Genomic DNA, 22,193 nt, shown 5'->3' on the forward strand with positions numbered 1-22,193 from the left:
GAAAAAAATATATTTTCACAGTGAAACTTCTGATGTCCACATTTTCAACATTTTTAGGAAATTTTTGAAAATTTGGTGAAAAAAAAAGAAATGTTAAAAATGTTTAAGAACATTCACATAAAAATCAACCAAAATCCAGTGAAATTCTCTGGATTTTGGTTGATTTTTTTGTGAATGTTCTTAAAAAAAAAAATTAGAAAATATTACAAGTTTTACTGATATATGTAATCACTTTAGCCATTTTTAGGATTTTTTGGAAGATTTTTACTCATTTTTTGAAAATATTTACAAAAATTTTCTTGCCAAATTTGGGGAATTTTTAAAAAATAAAACTTTAAAGGGAAACTTTTAAGAAATTATTGGAATTTTCTTCCTGAAGGTTTTGCAAATTTTCAGAAATTTGGGGAATTTTTTTGCTGAATTTTTTATTTTTTTTTCAGACAAGGAAACAATATTTTTTGGTGTCTGTAAATGAGGACAACAGGAGGGTTAAATAAAACTAAATGAACTAATTCAACTGAATTTAATATTCACTAAACATCACATTAAACTAATATATAGACTTAAATAAAATATCCAATTTAATCATTTTTAAGACAAAACAATAGAAATAAGAAATAAAAAGAAAGCTCACAGGGAATCCTCAGCTTTGGTCTTTTTTTTAGAACTTTATTGTCAGTTACTGTGACAAACAAAATGATGGGAACAGCAGAGAACCAGGACAATGACACGTCAGTGGATGAAACAGGTCAGTGAAGATAAAACCAGAGGAGCAGGAAGGAAAACGTTACATTTTATTACAGTTTAAAACGTTAAATCAGCTGTCAATCATCCACATCGTGAAGGGGCAGGGCTTCGGTCTGACATCAGAGGGTGTGTTCGGGTGCATCCAGGTGTCTCTAGTGGCGGCGGTCCAGGATGTCCCAGGTGTCCCTCCACCTCAATTCTCGCAGCTGATTGGCCGACAGCTCCGGGCTGCCATAGGTCAACGGGCAGAACGTCCTGTAGGACAGGAAGACGGACAGCAGCACTGCAGACACACACACACACACAGCGCACGGCGGTGTGTCACACTGCTGCTGACACACACACACACACACACACACACACACACACACACACACACACACACACACACACACAGAGACTCAAATGTTTACTCCTCTACTGAACATCCAGCTGCTGGAACAGATGAAGTCAGTCTGAGTCTGACTGACAGAACGTTACTGAGCCGCTACGTCGTGTACCTGAGCAGGTGTGTGTGTGTGTGTTTGTTAGTGTGTGTGTGTACCTGAGCAGGTGTGTGTGTGTGTGTGTTATTGTGTGTGTGTACCTTAGCAGGTGTGTGTGTGTGTGTGTGTGTGCTCCAGCAGGGCGGGGCTCAGCAGGTACAGGTAGCACAGGGCAGGCAGGTAGTGATACAGGAACAGAGTTTTCTCCATCAGCAGGAACGGAACAAAGTTCACCAACCAACCACCGACACACACACACCCCAGACACACAAACTGGTCCCACACAGCTGAGGACACACACACACACACACGCACACACACACACACACACACACACACAGTGACACAATAAGGAACTGAATGAAACACACGATAAATCAAGCATCTGTCAGCAGAGAACATCTGAAGTTCCTCATAGTAGAACCAGAACCTCAGTGTGTGTGCGCGTGTCTGCGTGTCTGTGTGTGTACCATCAGGTAGGTCTTTGAAGCCCCGCCTCCTCCTCAGCATGTACACAGCTGCCAGCAGCTGATAGGCCAGCAGGCTGAGGTTGGCCACGCCCCACGACACCGGGTTACCAATCAGGTGGATCTGAGCCTGAAACACGTGCAGCCAATCAGAGAGCAGAGCAGGGCACAGAGCGCGCGCGCGTGTGTATGTGTGTGTGTGTGTGTGTGTGTTACGTTGGTAGTTGCGTGCAGCCAGTATGCGATGTTGGTTTCCATGGTGATCCACTCCAGGGGGGCGGAGCTGTACTTGTGCTCCGACTCTTCCTGCTTCACAGTCAGCATCTTCCACTGCCACGACATCACAGCATGACATCACAGCATGACATCACATGATTATTCGTTACCATCTGACAGATTCTCCATCAAACTGACTGAAAAACATCACAGGGAAAAAGTCATCTGTTTGGACAATGACGTGATGATGTCATACCTGTAGCTCTAAAAATTTGGCCCAGAAAGAAATTTTTCTGTCGACGTCGATGTGTGTCGGACAGTGAAGCTCCGCCTCCCGCTCCTTCGGCTCCTGACCTGTGAGGCATCATGGGAACTGTGACATCACTGCAGTGAATATGGAGGGATGCTAACAATGCTATTCTAACGATGCTACGCTAACAATGCTACACTAACGATGGTACCCTAACGATGCTACAGTAACGATGTTACGCTAAAAATGCTACACTAAGGATGGTACGCTAACGATGCTACAGTAACGATGCTACGCTAACGATGTTACGCGTAACTATGGTACGCTAACGATGCTCCGCTAATGATGCTCCACTAACGATGCTACGCTAACGATACTACAGTAACGATGCTACAGTAACGATGCTACGCTAACGATGCTACACTAATGATGGAACACTAACGATGCTACACTAACAATGCTACAATAATGATGCTTCAGTTAAAGATGGTATGCTAACGATGCTATGCTAATGTACTGGTTCCATAGCGATGTTCCTCCACGTTCCATCCCAAACTGCTGCCGTGAGCTTTGAACAGCTTCTCTGCTACGACCTCCAGCTGACGGAAACCCCAGTCTGGGAGAGACACACCACTCAACTACACACACACACACACACACACACACACACACACACACACACACACACACACACACACACACACACACACACACACACACACACACACACACACATACAGAGGTCAGCAGGTCCTTATAAGGGCATTGAGGTCAGGTGTGTCAGACTATCAGCACCTTCAGGACAGCGGAGGTGTTGACGTGGACCAATCGGACTTCAGACAGGATCGTCTTCCACACCTCTGACTCCGCCTCCCTGTTGGAGATATCCTGAACAAACAAACAAATAAACATTAGTTATTGATGTTTAAATCAGCTGATCACCTGTGGCAGTATGAGGTCACGTTTAGAGGTTTGTTTCCTCCTTCAGATTAACATTTTACTGTCAGTGTTGCTGAATAATAAAATCAGTTCTCTGTGTGGACACCAGGTGGTGCTCTGCTGGATGAACTCACCACCTTCCACAGGTTCTGTGCCGGCATGGAGACGTTAAAGTCCACGTAGCCAGAAACTTCCTGAGCGTGAGGACTCATGGGAGCCGCGACATCATGACTGAGACATCAGAACAGAGATCAATTAGTCAATCAATCAATAAATCAGTCAATGAATCAATGAGTCAATCAATGAGTCAGTCAATCAATCAATAAATCACTCAGTGAATCAATGAGTCAATCAATGAGTCAGTCAATCAATCAATCAATCAATCAATCAATCAATCAATCAATCAATTAGCCAATCAATTAGTTAATCAACCAATCAGTCAATCAATCAATTTGTAAATCAATCAATTTGTAAATCAATCAATTAATCAGTCAATCAATCAGTCAATCAATCAGTCAATAAATCAATCAGTCATTCAATCAATCAATCACTCAAATACTCAATCAATCAATCAGTCAATCAATTAGTCAATTAGTTAAATAGTCAATCAGTCAATCAATTAGTCAATCAATCAATCAATCAATCAATCAATCAATCAATTTGTCAATCAATCAGTCAATCAATCAATCAAAGATCAGGACTAATCTGCAACTTTTGTTGATTCAAGACAATAAAAGCAACAAGAAGCCTGAAGACAATCAACCATCCAACCAACCAACCAACCGACCAATCAACCATCCATCCATCCAACCAACCAACCAGCCATCCAACCCATAAACCAACCATCCAGCCCACCAACCATCCAACCAAGCTAACTAACTAAACTAGGTCAGAAGGTCAGGGGAGCTGTTCACCTGTTTAGGAAGCGTGATGTCATCGCATGAACCAGCTGGATGACATCACCATGACGGACAGGTCGAGGAGGCGTGTCCACCACTAGTTCCTGTCTGTCAGAGACACAGAGACCAATCAGACGAGGACTATGTCCACCAGCGTGTCCTGGGTCAGACAGGTGATCTAACTGTCAGACAGGTGATCTAACTGTCAGACAGGTGATCTAACTGTCAGACAGGGGACCTACCTGCCAGAGAGGTGATCTATCTGTCAGACAGGTGACCTACCTGTTAGATAGGTGACCTACCTGCTAGGTGACCTACCTGTCAGACAGGTGACCTACCTGCCAGGGTGTTTGATGATCCACCAGTTGTTGACGTCCTTGAAGGGGTAACAGGTGACTTGCTGCTGGTGGGAGCTGCCCCGCCCATTTTCATACCTGCAGAGAAGAGGTCAGGTGAGTCAGACTAACGATGGGAGGCTTCTGATTGGCTACTGGGTCAGTGTGAGCTGGCAGCACCTGACTGGGTAGTTCTCCTTGTGTGAGTGGAGCCAGCAGGGGATTAGCTGGGAGGCGGAGCTTCGTAAAGTCACCTGACTGCCATAAGCGACTTCCAGAGGCTGACCCTGAGTGATCCTGGAGAGACCGCCCTGAAACACACATCAATCAATCAACCAGTCAGTCAGTCAACCAGTCAATCAATCAATCTTCTAAAGCATACCTAGAACCTATTTGAATACTAAACCTCCTGATGGACCATTCGGTTCACCTGAGACCTGAGAACCTCCTAAACCCCCAGAGAACCTCCCACACATCTGGAGAACCTTGTAAAGGACCACTAAAACCTCCTAATGGACCACTTGATCCATATAAAAGATCCTTAGAACCTCATAATGGACCACTAGAACCTCCTAATGGACCACTTAAACCTAAAAATAGATCATTAGAACCTCCAAATGGACCACTTAAACCTAAAAAAAATCATTAGAACCTCATAATGGATCAGTAGAACCTCATAATGGACCACTAGAACCTCAAAAAAGGTCATTAGAACCTCATAATAGATAACTAAAACCTCCTAATGGACCATTAGAACCTCAAAAAAGGTCATTAGAACCTCATAATGGACCACTAGAACCTTCGCAAGGATCATTAGAGCCTCCTGAAGGACAACTACAACCCCGTAAAAGAACACTAGAACCTTCCAAAGGAATGATCACTAGAACCACCAGAAGGACACAGGAACCCCTCTGTAAAGGATCCAAAGACTAAACGACCGGTGGAACCACCTGTACAGGTGAGAAGGTTCTGCGTGTGTGATTACCTGCAGGCTGGCCTGGAAGGCGGAGCTCATCAGCTGGTCATGTGGTCCGCTGCGGTTCAGCAGGCTCAGGTGGAGGTAGAACCAGAACACATAGAGCAGAACAGGAACCACCAGCAGACACACAACTCTACACACACACTGCACACACACATTCAGCTACACACACACACACACACACACACACACACACACACACACACACACACACACACACACACACACACACACACACACACACAGAGATTAATTAGATTCAACCAACCAGAACACTGTACATGACCTGCAGCAGGGTTCTCTCTCTGGAACCTCCTCACTGATCTAGAACGTAGACCAGCAGCCTCAGTGGGACTCACATGACTGACAAATTGATCTCCAATCAGGTTCCAGGCGTGCAGAAAGGCCACGCCCAGCAGTAGCAGGTAGGAGAACAGGCCCATGTACTTCACCCTGACACAGAACACGTTCCACACCAGAATGTTTGTTTAGGACTAGAACACGGGACAGAACCTGACAGAACACAGACGAGGTTCTCACCCGACGGCTGCAGCGCAGGAGACGCCTGAGAGGAGGAGCCAGATGTAGCGGAACCAGGAGCTGAGGAGGAGAAGTTCCACATTAGATGTTAGAACCACAGCAGCTGGAGCGTAAAGGTGAGACTCACCTGGTGGGGGCATTGTGGAAGCGCAGGTACGAGAAGAACGCCAGCAGAACCAAGAAGATGAGAACCGACTCCAGTAACATGAACCGTGATTGGACGATCAGAGAGTTCTCTGGAGAACAACAAACGATGACGTCAGGCAGCAGAACGTCCAACAGACACACAGGTTCATGTCCACCTAGGAATCATCGGAACCATCAGGAACCAGTGGAACCATCAGGAACCAGTGGAACCATCAGGAACCAGTGGAACCAGTAGAACCATCAGAACCTGGAGGTCCACTAGTTCTACTGCGTTCTCAGCTCACCCAGCAGCAGCAGAACAGCAGCTCCCAGAGCCGACAGGTGAGAGAACCTCAGCTCCAGAGTCAGCAGGTAGACCAGAGGAACACAGAGAGCTCCACACAGAGATGGTAGAACCCGCAGACTCCACACACTGACGCTGCTGGGATACTCTGTGCAACGAAGCAAACACACCTTATTCCACTTTAAACTGGTTTAACTGGTTGCATTCAACTTTAAATTGGTTTAACTGGTTTTATTTTACTTTAAACTGGTTTAACTAGTTTTATTAACTGGTTTCCAACATCTTTAAATGACTTTAATCTCTGTTTAAGCCAGACTAAAACTGGTTCAAACCAGAAGAAGCTGCTTTAGCTGGTTTCCAGTCCCTGTAAACACCAGGCAGACCAGCAGGATGAAACCAGTTTAAACCAATTTAAACTGATTAAAATAAACTAACTGGTTTTAAGAAGTGAACTGGTTAGAACCAGAGACTAGCCATGTTTCTGACAACACAAATAAACACACCATTCACTGTTTTGAACCAGTTGAAAAATGGTTTGAACTGGTTTAAACCCAGATAAACTAGTTTACTCTACCTGCTCTGATTCTGTTCCACACAAAGTTTCCATCAAAGCCTCCCAGGTATGCTGGAACCAAAGGAACAGACGTTAGAACAAAACCACACAAACAACTGTTGTCTCACATACCGGTTGTCATGGCAACCGACCTCCGAGCGCCAAGATCATGTGACCGAGCGGCGGCCCGTTGTCATCGATGAAGAACACCCTCTTCATGTAGAAAGACACGAACTGTCCATAGTAGACCTCATCGAACCTGCACACAGAACCACGGAGGACATGGAGAACCACGGAGGACATGGAGAACCACAGAGAACTATGGAGAACCACAGAGAACCATGGAGTACCATGGAGAACCATGGAGAACCATGGAGCACCATAGAGAACCATGGAGAACCATGGAGCACCATGGAGAACCACAGAGAACCTGGAGAACCACAGGGAACCATGAAGAACCATGGAGAACCACAGAGAACCATGAAGAACCATGGAGAGTGATGGAGAACCATGGGGAACCATGGAGCACCATGGAGCACCACAGACAAACACAGAGAACATGGAGAACCACTGAGAACATGGAGAACCATGGACCATGAAGAACCATGGAACACCATGGAAAACCACAGAGAACCAGGGAGAACCATGGAGAACCACGGAGAAACAAGGAGAACCGCTGCATCCAGGTGAGCTCAGGTAGAGGGAACACTCACACCACAGCGTTTGGGTAGCTCAGGCGGCTCAGTCTGGTCCAGAGGGCCAGCAGGGAAACCAGAACCAGAACCAGGTCCACCTGAGCCGTCACCACCAGGGGGAGCTGCAGCATCGCTGACATTCTGCTGAGATACAGAATCAGAGAACCACAGAAGATCCACCATCAGACAGGAGTCAGCTAGAACCTGGACAGAACACAGCAGCAGAGCAATACCCCCCTCAGTAATCAGATTACTTTAAGTAGAACAGCAGAGTACTTCCTCTGATCAATAATCAGAAACAAACACTTTATCAAGACGACACTGGAACTGGACGCTCCACAGTAGAAGAGCTGCAGGAATACAAGGAGTCACAGTACCACTAATCAGGAGGTCTAGAAGGAGTCATAGTTCCACTGATCAGGAGGTCTAGAAGGAGTCATAGTTCCACTGATCAGGAGGTCTAGAAGGAGTCATAGTTCCACTGATCAGGAGGTCTAGAAGGAGTCATAGTACCACTAATCAGGAGGTCTGGAAGGAGTCATAGTACCACTAATCAGGAGGTCTGGAAGGAGTCATAGTACCACTAATCAGGAGGTCTAGAAGGAGTAATAGTTCCACTAATCAGGAGGTCTGGAAGGAGTCATAGTACCACTAATCAGGAGGTGTCATAGTACCACTAATCAGGAGGTCTAGAAGGAGTAATAGTTCCACTAATCAGGAGGTCTAGAAGGAGTCATAGTACCACTAATCAGGAGGTCTAGAAGGAGTCATAGTACCACTAATCAGAAGGTCTGGAAGGAGTCATAGTACCACTAATCAGGAGGTCTAGGAGGAGTCATAGTACCACTAATCAGGAGGTCTAGAAGGAGTCATAGTTCCACTAATCAGGAGGTCTAGAAGGAGTCATAGACCCACTAATCAGGAGGTCTAGAAGGAGTCATAGTTCCACTAATCAGGAGGTCTAGAAGGAGTCATAGTACCACTAATCAGAGCTCCTAAAATGACTCCACAGACATGGAACTACTTTCTCCATCCAGCTGTGAGGAGAACATCCAGAGAACATCATCACATCAGAGTTTCTCCACTAGAACCAGGTGGAACCAGGACCTGGACAATGTGAGTCCTGAAGCCACCAGAACCTTTGAGGTGTTCTCCAGAGAAGGGGAGAGCAACACAACCCCTCCAGCAAAGAGCAGCTGAAGAAAACAGAGAAGATGTGAGAAGACGTGAGCAGAAATGAGTGGACTCTGGTTCCTCCATGAGGAGGACTGAAGGAGAACTTCTGAAGGACTGGAGGAACCTTTAAAGCCTTTTAAACCTGGTGCTTTGTTATTTATTTACTTATTGTTAATCTGACGGCAAAAAACGTTCTGTGTTCTCTGCAGAACCAGTTCAGATGTTCCACAGGTTCCACAAGTTCCAGCTTCACAGTGCTGTTAGCCCGCTAGCCGCGGCTCTCACAGCTCCGTACTTCCGGCTACCTGTCGCTACAGCTCACCTGCTGTCACCGCGGTGCCTCTCCGGTGACTCTCCAGTGGTTTGAAGTTTGGTTGAAATGCTTTGAACGACGGTTAGGACGTGGATGACTGAACGAGTTTTTATTGTTTTCTGAGTGACTAGTTTAAACAACGTGGCCTCAGTTTGTTCCGATGCATTTTAGCAAATCCAGCTGATGTTTTGCTGCGTGTTGTTCTAATGGGAGGCTGCTGAGGGTCTGAGTCTTTCTGAGAACAAACCCGAGTTAAGCTCGAAGTTCTGTTCTGGATCTGTTCCACTGAACACACAAACTAACACACAACACAGCAGCGGACGTGCTTTCATGTTGTGGGTTTTCCTGATGAGACAATAAATAGTTTTCTGACTCGTTATTAACCAGGCAGCCTGTGTTAAGTTGTGTCTATCCCCAGTTGACATGGACGTGTTTCCTGAACAATCACCAGGTGTTAAACACCTGACAGGATGACAGTGATCTATGTAGATGAAGCAGAACACATGTCGAGCTAATCGGTAGCACAATGAATAAAACAGTGGTCTCGTAATTTTATCGCTGGATTACGTGGGTTCGAATCCTCTCACCGTACTTGAAAAATACTTGTTTTTTATTTCGGCCCGCACATTTCTTTTTGCTGCCTGTAGATGATATTAACATGGATATAGACTTTATTAAGCAGTGAAGCCGGCGTTCTTCGGCGAGGTCTTCTTTATCTGGTATCTTTATTTCACGTAAATCCAGGTCTGATCGTGACGAATCTGCGGACGAAACATCTGGAGACGGAAACTATCGCCAGTTAACCTGATCACCAGTTAAACTGGAACACCGGTTCCCACTCTTTGTGTTTGTTTGTAAGCAGCGGCCGATCGATGATTCCGGTGTTCGATCCGTGCTGCCTGCTGACTGTAGTGATGGTCCTCTGATACCCTAGGCTTCGACACATGCGCTGTAGCTAGTGATGGCTGATCGAGGCTTTGTTGAAGCTTCGACACTTCATTCAAAACATGGTTCATTACTCGAGGCCTCAATGACACACACAGCTCGAGTAGGACATCTAGTGGTCAATAAAATGAAGTGCAATCAAGACGTGGTCGTTGGTTCATGGATTTTTTTGGATTTGATTCGCCATGCACACATTCCTGTCTGACTACACTAGATGATTGTATGGGTTGTAGTGGACACAAAAATAATATTACTAGTAATAATAATGACAATAATTATTGAAGAGCACGTTTCTTATTTGCCACGTTTGCCAAGATTATATGGATTATTATGGATTTTGGCAAAGTATGTCTTGGGGTTAATTGGTAAAGAGGTCAGTAAAGAGGGTGTGCTTATGTAACTGGTTATGAGTTTTTATTGAGAAATAATTGGGATTCAAGCAGTTCCTTCTTTTACTCACTATCTCCCCAGCCTTAGAAAAAAAACCTGTTCACACGGCACAGATGAGGCTGAGGTACACAGGAAATGTTTGGCTCCATTGTACAAGTTTGGGTAAATGGTTTTGTGGGTTGCCCAGTAAGCCAGTGGGTCTGCCGTTCTTTCTACAATTGCATTCGCTGTGGCGCTTTGCATTTGCCAGGCTCTACTTGCGTCTTCATCTAATAGGCTCCACAGTTGAACTGAAAAATATTGAAGATCATCATCATCATCATCACCAGAAATGTCAGTCATTCCCTATTCAGAAGAAAAAAAATTACCTGTGGAAGGTGCTGCTGGTGGTGGAGGACGAGGCTGCGGTGGTGCTTGTGATGTAGATGACTGCTGCTTGGCGTTCTTTATGTTAATTGTTGTGCATTCTGTTATTAAACATTCTTTCACACTGGCTGCCACTCTGATTGGTGAATCCAAAAGTTTTGAACTGCAGAGCCACAAGTGTAGCAACAGCCAGTGAACTGTTTTTTTCTTTGGTTTGTAGTCTGTCAACTAAGCACCTGACAAGGTTCTGTGCCAGGTGTTGTCATGGGGGTGGTGAGTTGGGAATATACATATATATATATATATATATATATATATATATATATATATATATATATATATATATATATATATATATATATATATATATATATATATATATGTGTGTGTGTGTGTGTGTGTGTGTGTGTGTGTGTGTGTGTGTGTGTGTGTGTGTGTGTGTGTGTCTTCTCTATACATAATATATCTATCTATCTATCTATTTATCTATTCTCTACGAAATACGAAATCTGACATACTACTCTCTCAAAGCAAATTACGGTAACAACAGGAAAAAAAAAACAACCTACTCTGCGAAAAACAATTCAAATGAACAACAGTAAACAGGGATCTCCTATCCTGGAACACTCGATCCCGCTGAGTGATTCACATAACAAACCGAACCAATCAGGTGATTCGAAGCAGTTGAGTGCTTCAAACGTCACTGAAGTGATCCAAACGTCGCGAGTCACGTGACCAAACCACGCCTCGGCACAGCGGCTCAATACGTTTGCTTCATGAGCTACAGCGCATGTGTCGAAACCTCGGGTATCAGAGGACCGTCACTATATGCAGCATAAGTTAGCATGGTGATCCAGCCAGGTTCCTTCGTGACACAGAAAACTCTGGTTTTATGCTCAACATACCTCGCTTAGCAGTATGCCTACACCTCTCAGCTGTTCTTGAAAAGTGTCTTGATATGTGTGCAGGGTTGCAGCTCCTACAGACACAAATGAGTTTACGGCTACATATTAGCACAACAAAACAACGTGTATTAACAGGATGAGGATAAAAGTTTGTAAATCGAGTGACACGTCAGCAGATAGGCTACCCGTTGCAACAAAGTATCACACACAGGTCTAAATAAATAACTGCCTAAATGCGGGATAACAACATATTGACTAAAACAACTAAGAAAAGATACTCACTTTAGGAACATCACGTAGGGCGCGGGGCCCCGTACACAGATTATTGCAGGTTGTGGAGACGGTGCGCTCGATTTGCTTACCCAGCTGTCCAGGAATTATATTAATAGTATTAGGTAGTATTTCGTGCGCACATTGCGCACACCTACTTCGTGGCCACAAATTAGTATTTCGTGCGAACGAATTAGTATTTCGTGCGCACGTTATAGCTATATTGTGGCCACGATTTATTTTTTTTTTTTTACCATGTCACCAGAGGGGCTCCGTAGAGTTCACAGTTTGCTTTCATTCCTTCCTGTGTCATGCGACCTCGCCTTTATGCAAAGAAGCTCCATATAGAAATGCTTCACTTAGTTTAGATGATCTGGCCTACGCAGAAGAATGTTCTCAAAGACACCCAACACCTTTGTGAGGAACTGGATTGAGAGACGCTCTTAAAACCACCGACCAAGTTTGTAACCTTGGAGTGTTAATGGACTCAGATTTGACTTTTAACAGCCACATCAAAGCTGTCACCAAAGCAGCTTTTTACCAACTCAGAAACATCAACAGAATTAAAAGTTTTGTCTCCCAGAAAGACAAAGAGAAACTCATCCATGCGTTCATCTCGAGTAGACTGGATTACTGTCATGGTATTTTAACAGAATATGATATCTTTAACTTCTCTAGGCTGTTGCTTGCTTTCAATCATCTTAATTCCATTTAGTTACTGTACATGATTTTATTATGATTTTTGCAATGTCTTATCTACTTTCTAATGTTTCATCTGCACTTCACTGTAATGCTCTTGAAGTTTTATGTAAAGCACTTTGAATTGTCTTGGACATGAAGGGTGCTATACAAATAAACTTGCCTCGCCTTATCACCAAATGCCTCCATCTTTTGATTGGTGGAGCCAGTAGTGAATGTTATCACCCAGCCCAGCTTCAGCTACTATGAGGAGGAGAAGACAAGACAAACGTGACATTTAGACCAACAGAGACATTGGAATGAGAATGAGAATTTCCTTTCAAGCAAATCACACACATACAGACGCACACACATTTAAAAATTTTGCACTTTCTTTCCATTTTACCCCAAATTTTGACTCTGCTACAGTCATTCAATCCTTTAAATATGCTGGAAACAATTGTCTGTGTTCTCACCAAAGTTTGTGGAGGTGGGAGTTATATTTTTGGAGATTTTTGAGGGTGAAAACACAAAAATTCCAAGGTCTAAAAACTTGGTCAAAGCCAAAATATTTTATGGATTTTGAGTCCCAAATAACAAATGAGTAAACTGAACAAAATCTGACATGGTGCAGCAACATTTTTCCTGAATTCTGTCATCACTGACAAGGACCGACCACAACATGTCATTTACACAGAGGTTACAAAGCTGCAAAACACAGGTTAATCAGTTTTACATTGCACAGAATAAATTCATCTTCTGGCCTCATCGGTGCAGTTTTCATTGTTTTGGATTTCCCTCCAGCACTGATTCCAGAAAGAAACATTTCTATCAAATATTGTACATGTTACTAATATTCGCACAACATTCATAATTAAACAATCTGCGTCATTCTGTTTCAAGACTTAACATACAACTCTCAACAAACTGAAACAGATTTTGACAGACAGTATGCTAACATAGTGGTAACTCCCTAAAACAATAAACCACTTACATCATCAAACACTTCATTTGATTATTATGAGACCTACACTACCGTTCAATAGTTTGGACTCACTCAGGCTATTTCAGGTTTCCATGCAAACCCCCACTTTTATTCATGTGCTAACATAACTGACATAACTGCACAAGGGTTTTCTAATCATCAATGAGCCTTTCAACACCATTAGCTAACACAATCTAGCATTAGAACACAGGAGTGATGGTTGCTGGAAATGTTCCTCTGTATCCCTATGGAGATATTCCATTAAAAATCAGCTGTTTCCAGCTAGAATAGTCATTTACCACATTAGCAATGTCTAGACTGAATTTATCATTCATTTAATGTTATCTTCATTGATAAAAACTGCTTTTCTTTCAAAAATAAGGACATTTCTAAGTGAGCCAAACTTTTGAACGGTGGTGTATTACACTAATAACTAACTTATTTTGTGTTCCAGTCATAAAAACAATCAGTCAATATGAATCAATTCATGAGCTACTGAACTAGAGTGATTAATAAGGACAAGTGGCAGCTAAAAAAGCTGAATGTTGCATTATCATGCCAGTGTTAGGTAGCACTGTTGTAAATCATGTTCTGTGAATCTCATTCAATCTCACAGCGTCATATAAGAAAGTTCAGACACAAAACATTCATGGAGCACTTTTTGTTTCTGGTTCTGTCATTATAAGCCTGCATGGGAACTGTTAGGATCAGTAATACTCTAAAGCCACTGTGTAATGTACTAACTGTGTTGAACAGTCATACCGATAAACTGTATGAAAAATAGGAGAAGTTTGTCTTCATGGTTTTCTAACACATTATTAGCATTATGAAAGGGTCTAGTGCAACCCTTACCCTAAAACTAAACCCAAACTAGTAGTTTGTTGCCTTTCCTTAGCGACTGAATACTGAAAAATAAATACATAAAACCAAAATGAAAAATAATAGGTCAACTAAGTCTGAAAATAATGAGTCAACATTGACTTTTATTTTGTCCACTGGGAGAAAGTTCTTTGCTTGACCCATCCATAAACATCTACATCCTCCATACAGGGATTTTCTTGCTTTCTATCCAACCTCACCTGATTCCTTAATGCCTTTCAACTAGGAGGGAATGAAGACAAATTTCTCCCATTACCGATAAAAACCATAACTGTAAGGTCTTTCAATCTAATGGTGCCATTCCACAGACCAGCACAAAGTGTTCAGGGCCAGGAAGGGTTTATCCGAGCACTCCGGCTTTCAATAACATTATTAGTCCCATCATTATGCTTCCCCTGCTATGAAGGGTCAAATGCTGTGTCCCACTTCTATGCTACCTGTCTGCTCAATTAGACTGAGACTTAAAATCACAGATAACATGCTTTCCAGAGATGTAGAATGAATTTTTCATTTCTTCTGTGAGCAGCTCCTCCATTGAGTGTTAATAGACTCAGAAAAGACAAAAGACCTTCATCATGGCAGACATTTTAACTCGTCACAACAGGGACAGCACAGGTGGAATTGATGAAAGCTCAATTCCATTAAGTGTCCCAGTAAACCATTTCAGTGAGTCGTAGTGCAGCTCCTCTATGTGGAATGCAGCCATCACTAACACACCTGTGATTTACCTGTTGCATACTACCTGACTGACAGTCTGGCTAGTAATTCACCCCCTAAAAGCCACTGTTGCAAAAATACATCATCAGTTTTATTTATTATTTCTTTATTATTTATTAGGGTTTTACAGGGTTACGTCGATAATAAATAGGTTGTTTTGACGAATATTTTGACATAATTTAAAAAGAACTGTCCAAATGTGACGTATTAAGGACCTCATGTTTCAGCATTTTTGGGCCTGAGATATATCAGATTTGCACATTTCTTTTTAAATTACATAGAAATATTAGTAGAAACAATCAGTCTTTATTTGTAATCAACTTATTTTCCTTCAAGAACTTAATTTTTCAATGTTTTTGGGCCTGAGATATGTCACATTTGCCCATTGTTTAAAAATTACATAGTATAATTAGAAGAAACAACCTATTTTTTTAATATATAATGAACTTAAAAAGTTGCTTCTGTTTTTGTATTTCAGTGTTCAGATCCAGTGTTCAGGCCTGAGATATGTTACGTTTGCACATTTCTTGTTAAATTGCGCAAAAATATTAGTAGAAACAACCTCTTTATTTATGTACAATCGACATGACACTGTAAACCCAAATATAGAAAAAAATAGCAAATATATATATATATATAATAAACTAAATATATAAAACTGATGTTGTGGGTTTTACAGGGTTAATACAGAGTCAAATTGGAACACAGCTGAAAAGTCTGTCATGAAGAAAAGTCAGTGGAAGGGCCACCAAGTGTTTCAGTTTGTCAGGCTTAATGTAGAAAAATATGAATCAAATTATCCCATAGGATAGATTTTGTACTAAAAAGCTTATTATAGTCACTGTTCACAGTACTATTTTCACAGCAGACATTTCTGCTCTCAAAGAGGACAAATTCCCTTCATTACTGGACAAAAAGAGGGTAACTGCACTTGAACCGTAGTGTAAGCATATAAAACATCTTTTAACTTAGATGTATGAAACACACATAAATGAATCAGAATCATTATGGCAGGAAGTCGCTACGTACACCACAGTTCAAAAGGTTGGCGTCACACAGGCAATTGCATGTTTTCCATGAAAACTCACACTTTTATCCATGTGCTAACATAACTGCACAAGGGTTTTCTAATCATCCATTAGCCTTTCAACACCATTAGCTAACACAATGTAGCATTAGAACACAGGAGTGATGGTTGCTGGAAATGTTCCTCTGTACCTCTATGGAGATATTCCATTAAAAATCAGCTGTTTCCAGCTAGAATAGTCATTTACCACATTAACAATGTCTACACTGGATTTATCTTTCATTTGATGCTATCTTCATTAAAAAAAATGCTTTTCTTTAAAAAATAAGAACATTTCTAAGTGACCCCAGTCTTTTGAACAGTAGCATGTGTAGCGATGCACGATATGAAATACTTTGATGAAAAACTGCAGGGTATTAGTGCGTGGTATGCCTCTATGGCGATGCCAGTCTTTACAGATTGGTGATACAGTTAGACTTGCCCTGAACTATTGTCACTTCAATACAGGCTGTAAAATAAATAAAATAAGCTGTAAAATACACAACTATAAAATACCCTGCTGTATTTAAAGAATTGTTGGAGTTGTTTAATTTTTTTTCTTGATGATTAAGACACACTGGGTCTCTTTGCTCTATCAAAACTATTATGTTACTAACCCTCCACTGATTTCACAGTGAACATAGCAGCACAAGGCATGAAAGTCACAAGCAACCAACAAAGTACCGAAGGAGACGATGCAGGAGGTGATTTTACAGGAACTGTGAACGACGCACAGCTTTACCAGCTTAATGGAGAGAAACCAGAAATGGGAGCAACACCAGCTTTAAAGTCTGATTATCCTTCTAGAGGCATCAATCAGTATTTATAATAGTCGACCCTACTTTAAGCAGCAGTCCACCAGTTCATAGCAGCAGTGTGTGCTGAGCAGGACGGTAAGATCAGAAGTAGCGGCCACGATGACAACAGCTCTCTGTCTGGACGCAGCTGAAGGACCTGCATCCAGCAACAGGGAAGCTTACAGTGAGTTTGGTACCTGGCTGCTCACTGGACCAGAGCAAACACTGCACTGGACAGTGTCTGCTGTGCAGGACATCACAGCCGAGCACTTTCAGGGGCATTCCTCCCCCGCTGTCGAACTCTGATCTGAATCTCTTCATCCTGTGAGAATCACAATAAAACAAATAGGGATGTGATTTTACTTCTGGTCACCTAGACTTAATTTACTACATTCATCTGACAGTGATGCTGGTGTTGTACACACAGTCTCAGCTGTGTCTGCTGTCTCCTCTCCCTCTGTGTGTTCACTGCCGGGGGCGAACGCCTCAAAGTCAGACAGCGCACTTTCCACTGCCTCTTCATCGTAGTCCGTCTGGTACTCATCAGACAGTTCCTCTGGAGGCAGAAACAAACAGAACAAACAGCAGGAGCACTTTAAAAGTACGTCCCATGTAAAATGAAAACATTTGGGGAGTGGCAAAAAGAAAAATACTTCAGCCTTAAAACTACCGGCTAAAAGCAGTTCATTATATTCAGATTTCACTATTTCACTGTTAACTAACCATTGATTAAGGCGTTCTTCACAGGTTCGATTCTGGACACTATCTCTGCCAGGTCGGTGAAGGAGGCGTTTGGACACGTGACGACCTGAAAGAAACACTGCATCACTCAAGCCAAGACATCAGATCAACTTCAGCGTTCTGTCAACTTCTCAAATTTAATCATAAAACATAGTGAACAACCCGTGCAACAAAGAGCACAGAACAGACAGCTGTTGGTTATTCTCACTCACCAGATGTACTAATGGCTGCTCATTTCAACTGGCCTTGTCTTTACCCATCATTACCATTTTCACTTTCTTCAGCAACCTCTCAGTAGCAACCTACCACACTGAGAATGAAACATTTTGCAGAGGATTTTAATTATGCAGTAAGGCTATTATTATTAGGCGATTATCCGTTTTAATGACACTCAGGCCCGTTGCACCCGTTGCTATTTTGAGGGAACACTGAACCAGCATTATTCACTCAGCTCTGCCCCCAGTGAAAGTTTAAGGAAATACTAACAAGTCAGTGCTTTTTCTTCCCCTATGGCAGACTGACAGCGTGGTGGAGGTAAATCAGTCATAGCTATTTGTGGATGTGTTAATAATATGACTATCAGAGTAAGCTGGGCTTTGGACTTGAAACAATAATTTTTGTTGTTCACCTCAAGGTCCACCTCACACAGACTTCTGACATCATCACAAAAAGGACAGAAAATCACCAACATCATGATGCGTCACGACAAAATCTGCACAGCAAGATTATAAAAACAAAACATGATCATGGCTAAATAATGTATATAAAAAATAAGCTACTGGTGTTTTTACTGTCAGCTGCACTCACATGGCCAGTCCTGGTCTTGTGGAACTCCTCCTGATGTCTGTCCTTCAGCATGCTGTCCACCACACCGCTGCGCTGCCACACATCGAACAGCGTCTTCCCATGCTGGTAGCCCACATCCTACAGCCAGAGGGAGGACCAGAGGGAGATTCACAGCCAGCAAACTCACAAAGACACAGGGAAAATGTGTAGAAGAAGAAAGGACGCTCACAGCAATCTCATCGAACTTGCCAAACTCCAGCGTGCCGTAGCGGTCGATGGGCGGTCGGATGTACTCGCAGTACTCACTGTCTCTGACCAGTTCCAGCTGCCGCACACAGCAGACATATGCAAGCCGGGTCTGGATCTCCGCCATGTTCAGGACCTGGAAGGGAAGAGTACGGAGTCTGACAGGGCTGTGATAGAACAATAGCTGACACTGTTCCCACTTTACAAAATCAGACGTAGGTTTAAGTACAATGCAGTATCTGTGGTCAGGTGAGTGTACCTTGATTTTCTCCGCCAGTGGATTTAATCGCTTCCACAGCAGCCACCAGCCGTTCAGACAGTCACCATAGTTGGTCAGATCGGTTTCATCCCGGCTTCCAACATCGATGGCAATCACAACCTTGGCCCCCATGGACCGAGCCACGTCGGCTGGACGACAAAACGGGGAAGACACAATGTTTACATAGAAATAAATCACATCATACATCATTTCAGGTTACTTTAGACAGCAAGGTGAAGACCTTACAGTATTACTTTATAGAAAGTAACCCAAATATTTCCCATCAAACAAGCACTTAATGACAATGTGGAGGAAAATTAATCATCTTTCTTATTTTGAACAATAAAATTTGACATGCACATATGAATGAGTGCATTTTCTAGGTTCTTTGAATGTTTTACAAATACATAGTTCAACCTAGGTTGATCCTGTAGATTAGGGGTGTAAAACACGTGGCCCGCGGGCCAAAATCAGCCCGCGGCACGACTTTGTAAAGTGTCAGAGAGAAGATATTAACTGCAAATTGTAAATATGTAAAACTACAAATGTAAAATAATTTCTAGATCATGACAAGTTGTTTTGATCATAATGTAAGATTGTTCATTGTTCTTTTGTCATTTTGTGTCTCATTGTTGTAATATTTTGTCTTGTTTTTGTTGTTTTTTGTCTGACTTTTGTCGTTTGTCTCATGTTTTTGGCATTTTGTTTCTCGCTTTTGTCATTTTGTGTTTCCTTTTTGTCTCACTTGTGTTTTTTTGTCTTGTTTTTGTCATTTTGTGTTTTGCTTTATTCGTTGTTTTGTGTATCATTTCTGTCATTTCTGTAATTTTTTGTCTCGTTTTTGTCGTTTGTCCATTGTCACTTTGTAAGTTTTTTGTCAAATTTTTTGTCTTGTTTTTCTTTTGCTTCATGTTGTTTGTCTAATTTTTTGTCATTTTATGTCTCGTTTTTGGAATATTTTGTCTTATTTTTGTTGGTTTTTGTCTTTTTTTTGTCTGACTTTTGTGGTTTTGATCATAAAGTAAAATACCGTATCGTTCAGTTCCAGATAACTGTGACTAAATGTTGTGTTCCTTTGTAGACACTGTGATCTGGAAGTTGTAATGTGGAAATGATAAACTGAGGCTGAATGTTGCTGAATTTGAACTTATTTTTCTTAAGAAATTCCAGGTTGTTCATAACATTTGTAAAAAAGATAATTCCTTAAATGTGAACATTTTCAGAATGTACTTTTTTGCGCTAAAACAAAGTAAAAATTTGGAGTTGTGGTTATTTCTAGGTTATTATGCTGTGATTTTACTGGTCTGGTCCACTGGAGATCAGACTGGGCTGAATGTGGAACCTGGACTAAGATGAGTTTGACACCCCTGCCCTAGATCAACCTAGGTTTACAACTGAGAACCTATTGTATGACTCCATCCATGTCTGCTGAGAATCATATATGTAATAATAATATCCGTAGTGAAGTCAAAGTCGTAGCCATGATGGTGACAGTGGTTCAGTTATTGGATGTTTCTGCATAGAAGCTATAGATTCTAAAACACAGATGTTTCACACACACTTTCAACCTAGCAGCACAGAAGAGCTACACAATAATTCCAGTTTGAAGTGGGCACCCAACACCTGTCTCATTATCTGACCAAATGAGAAATACGGTCACAGTCACACTTTCAGTTCCTTAGTGTTGGTGGTGAATAATGGAGAGAAAACGGCTTTTGTAGAACATTATGATGTCCCAGTAAAGGTGTTTTTGGATATATTTTTGGATAATAAATGCCATGATTTCAGTATTTTATTTGATTATAGAATTGTGTGAAAAGTTGTCACAATTGTCCCTGGACATAAACTGTTTGAGCCCATCCCTTCTGAAGGAGGCTACAGTCCATCAGGACCAGAACTTCATGACAAGGGATCAAGTTTTTTTTGGCTGCAGCAGTGATCCTCTTCAACAAGGCCAAAGACTCCCCCAGTGACACTGCCCCTCTCCCCCACCAGAGACATCTATGTGTTACATTAACACAGTTTTTAAATAGGATTATTATTATCCTTTTGCACACTTCAGGTTCTTGTTAGGGTCCGAGCACCACGAAGTGGTGCGAGGAACCTATTGAAACCCTAGGAATTTTTTTTCCCATCTGCCGGGAAATCTGCATTTTTGACGCCCTAAACATATTTAAACAATTTGATATTTTAGACGAATTGCACATGACTGTTGCAAAATGGCTCCATAGCGCCACCTGGAAAATTTCAAACAGTTACTATGGCCAGTACGCGTCACCTAGAATTATGAAATTTGATACACATATGTAACTCATCAAGACCCACAAAAATGTAATTGACACCCATGGCCAAAACCCAACAGGAAGTCGGCCATTTTGAATTATCTGTCACATTTTCCATGATTTTGGCTCATTTTTATACATTTTCAAAAGCTATAAACTCAAACAGGGTAACTCCGAGGGAGCTGAAATTTGGGCAGGATGTACAGCAGGCATGGGTGATCAGAAGTTATCAAAACGTTCTGCAAAAGTCTGAGGGCGTGGAAATGGCGGCCCCTGGATTTTAACAATTCGCCATGAAACAGGAAATGCTGTCTAACTCTCCTGTACATGCTCCAATCTGCCTCAAACTTTACATGTGTGATCAGAGTCCTGCCCTGATGACATTCACATGCTGAAATACAGCCACAGTCACAGCGCCACCTGGTGGATGGACAGGAAAAGCTCTATAAGTACCTTGAACATGCTCCAATCTGCCTGATATTTTACGTGTGATCAGAGTCCAGCCTTTATCACATCCATAGGCCGACATACACTATCGGTCGCAGCGCCACCTGGTGGACATGCGTGGAATCGCCGACCAGCAAGGATGCGAGGACCCGTCCAACGCTGCTTGCAGCTTTAATTTATATTTTTATTTGACTTATAATACTGCCTCTTATTATGTTGTACACTTACAGGTGACTTTTAATCTATATGCTACTGCTGTATTGTTATTTTTGCACAAGAACACCAAGTCAAATTCCTCATCTGTGTAAACCTACTTGGAAATAATTTGTTCTGATTCTGATGGGAAGAAATTCCCTCAATGTGTTTCTGAAATATGAATGGGATGGATAAACACCTAGAAAACGTTATGC

General features: G+C 42.1%; 2 protein-coding genes across 5 annotated transcripts in view; both read right to left on the bottom strand.

The window, feature by feature from the left end:
• Positions 1–648: 648 nt before the first annotated feature.
• LOC111587603 (protein-O-mannosyltransferase 1) lies at positions 649–12,160 on the bottom strand. Of its 3 annotated transcripts, XM_055011093.1 has the most exons (20): positions 11,913–12,160; positions 7,554–7,679; positions 6,993–7,099; positions 6,862–6,912; positions 6,289–6,435; positions 5,985–6,093; positions 5,858–5,917; positions 5,677–5,770; positions 5,324–5,479; positions 4,519–4,649; positions 4,342–4,437; positions 4,019–4,111; positions 3,239–3,335; positions 2,961–3,053; positions 2,683–2,803; positions 2,172–2,269; positions 1,916–2,029; positions 1,703–1,829; positions 1,334–1,519; positions 890–1,076 (listed from the first exon to the last, which is right to left on the bottom strand). In XM_055011093.1, exons 1-19 carry the CDS (start codon positions 11,921–11,923, stop codon positions 1,335–1,337), a joined length of 2,016 nt encoding a protein of 671 aa, XP_054867068.1. In that variant the 5' UTR covers positions 11,924–12,160; the 3' UTR covers positions 890–1,076; position 1,334. The 3 variants fall into 3 exon arrangements, with proteins under 3 accessions (XP_054867069.1, XP_054867068.1, XP_054867070.1); XM_055011094.1 differs by lacking the exon at positions 1,334–1,519 and having other exon boundaries at positions 649–1,002; XM_055011095.1 differs by lacking the exon at positions 1,334–1,519 and having other exon boundaries at positions 11,913–12,159.
• Positions 12,161–13,135: 975 nt separating this feature from the next.
• Positions 13,136–22,193, bottom strand: part of pnpla7b (patatin-like phospholipase domain containing 7b) — a 33,398-nt gene continuing 24,340 nt past the window's right edge. For both annotated transcript variants that reach the window (XM_035942627.2, XM_023297621.3), the window contains exons 30-35: positions 19,055–19,203; positions 18,779–18,931; positions 18,571–18,687; positions 17,746–17,830; positions 17,448–17,578; positions 13,136–17,344 (exon numbers count right to left, since the gene is read on the bottom strand). In XM_035942627.2, coding sequence (XP_035798520.2) covers positions 17,279–17,344; positions 17,448–17,578; positions 17,746–17,830; positions 18,571–18,687; positions 18,779–18,931; positions 19,055–19,203 — 701 coding nt within the window. In that variant the 3' untranslated portion in view covers positions 13,136–17,278. The remainder of the gene's footprint in view (positions 17,345–17,447; positions 17,579–17,745; positions 17,831–18,570; positions 18,688–18,778; positions 18,932–19,054; positions 19,204–22,193) is intronic.

This window comes from Amphiprion ocellaris, chromosome 6, assembly GCF_022539595.1.
Source record: "Amphiprion ocellaris isolate individual 3 ecotype Okinawa chromosome 6, ASM2253959v1, whole genome shotgun sequence".
NCBI lineage: Eukaryota > Metazoa > Chordata > Actinopteri > Pomacentridae > Amphiprion > Amphiprion ocellaris.

Bases quoted from the DNA above. Each gene is read 5' to 3' on its own strand.
- LOC111587603 (XM_055011093.1), bottom strand. The intron at 6,436-6,861 runs GTAGAGTAAACT...TTCGTTGCACAG, and splicing joins GTGGAACAGAATCAGAGCAG to AGTATCCCAGCAGCGTCAGT. The intron at 2,804-2,960 runs GTGCTGATAGTC...GTGTGTGTGTAG, and splicing joins ACACCTCCGCTGTCCTGAAG to TTGAGTGGTGTGTCTCTCCC.